General features: G+C 66.8%; 1 protein-coding gene across 1 annotated transcript; it reads left to right on the forward strand.

Annotated features, from left to right (window-relative positions):
* Positions 1-37: 37 nt before the first annotated feature.
* MNEG_11437 (3-ketoacyl-CoA synthase 9) lies at positions 38-491 on the forward strand (the record flags this gene model as incomplete). The annotated part of the gene is made up of 2 exons (XM_014040094.1): positions 38-114; positions 392-491. 2 exons carry the CDS (start codon positions 38-40, stop codon positions 489-491), a joined length of 177 nt encoding a protein of 58 aa, XP_013895548.1.
* Between the last annotated feature and the right edge of the window lie 306 nt (positions 492-797).

The raw sequence follows: 797 nt of genomic DNA on the forward strand, positions 1-797 counted from the left end.
CTCCCGACCCCCCCCAGCCGGCGTGGTGGCGGTGGACATGGCGCGCCAGATGCTGCAGCTGTACCCCAACACGTACGCTCTCGTGGTGTCAACAGAGAACATCACTCAGAACCGGTGGGCGCAGTCGGGTCTGCTTGGGGGTCTGTTTTCCAGGGCCGCGCCGTGATCCGAGGCCAGCGCAGGGTTCAGCGCTTGCCTTGCTTGGCAATTGACCAAATGGGCCTGGGCTTTACGAGAGGGCGGATTCTGGTCACAAGGGGCGTTGCTGTTGGCGTGCCCGAGTGCCTTGCACCTCTATGCGGCGGGGCGAGCGCGTGTGTCCGGCCCCCTGCTGACGTCATCCCTCGTCATCCCTCGCCCATCGCCCGCGCCTCTGGCCGCTGCTCTGCAGCTACTTTGGCAACAAGAAGTCGATGCTGATCCCCAACACCATCTTCCGCGTCGGCGGCGCGGCCATGCTGCTCACCAACAAGCGCAGCGAGAGCCGGTGAGCCAACAAAGCGCAGCGGCAGCCGGCGCCGACGCCCCACCCCTGAGAGATAGAGAGGCGCGCCGCCGAGGCGGCCGCGCCGCCGCTCGTCCCGTGACCGCGCGAGTCAGCCTGCTCAACTCCCCAACAACACCGCTCTTCTCGCAGCCGCGCTTTTTTCTGTCCTCCCGTCTGCTTTCAGCCGCGAACACAGACTGCCGGTCCCGACCGCAACCCCCAGTCATACGCAACGCCCACCACCCTCACACACACCTCCCGGTCATGCGCCAGCCACCACCCCCCTCCCCCCTCAGACACTCTCACACGC

This window comes from Monoraphidium neglectum (genome assembly GCF_000611645.1).
Source record: "Monoraphidium neglectum strain SAG 48.87 unplaced genomic scaffold scaffold02742, whole genome shotgun sequence".
In the NCBI taxonomy this organism is placed as follows: domain Eukaryota; kingdom Viridiplantae; phylum Chlorophyta; class Chlorophyceae; order Sphaeropleales; family Selenastraceae; genus Monoraphidium; species Monoraphidium neglectum.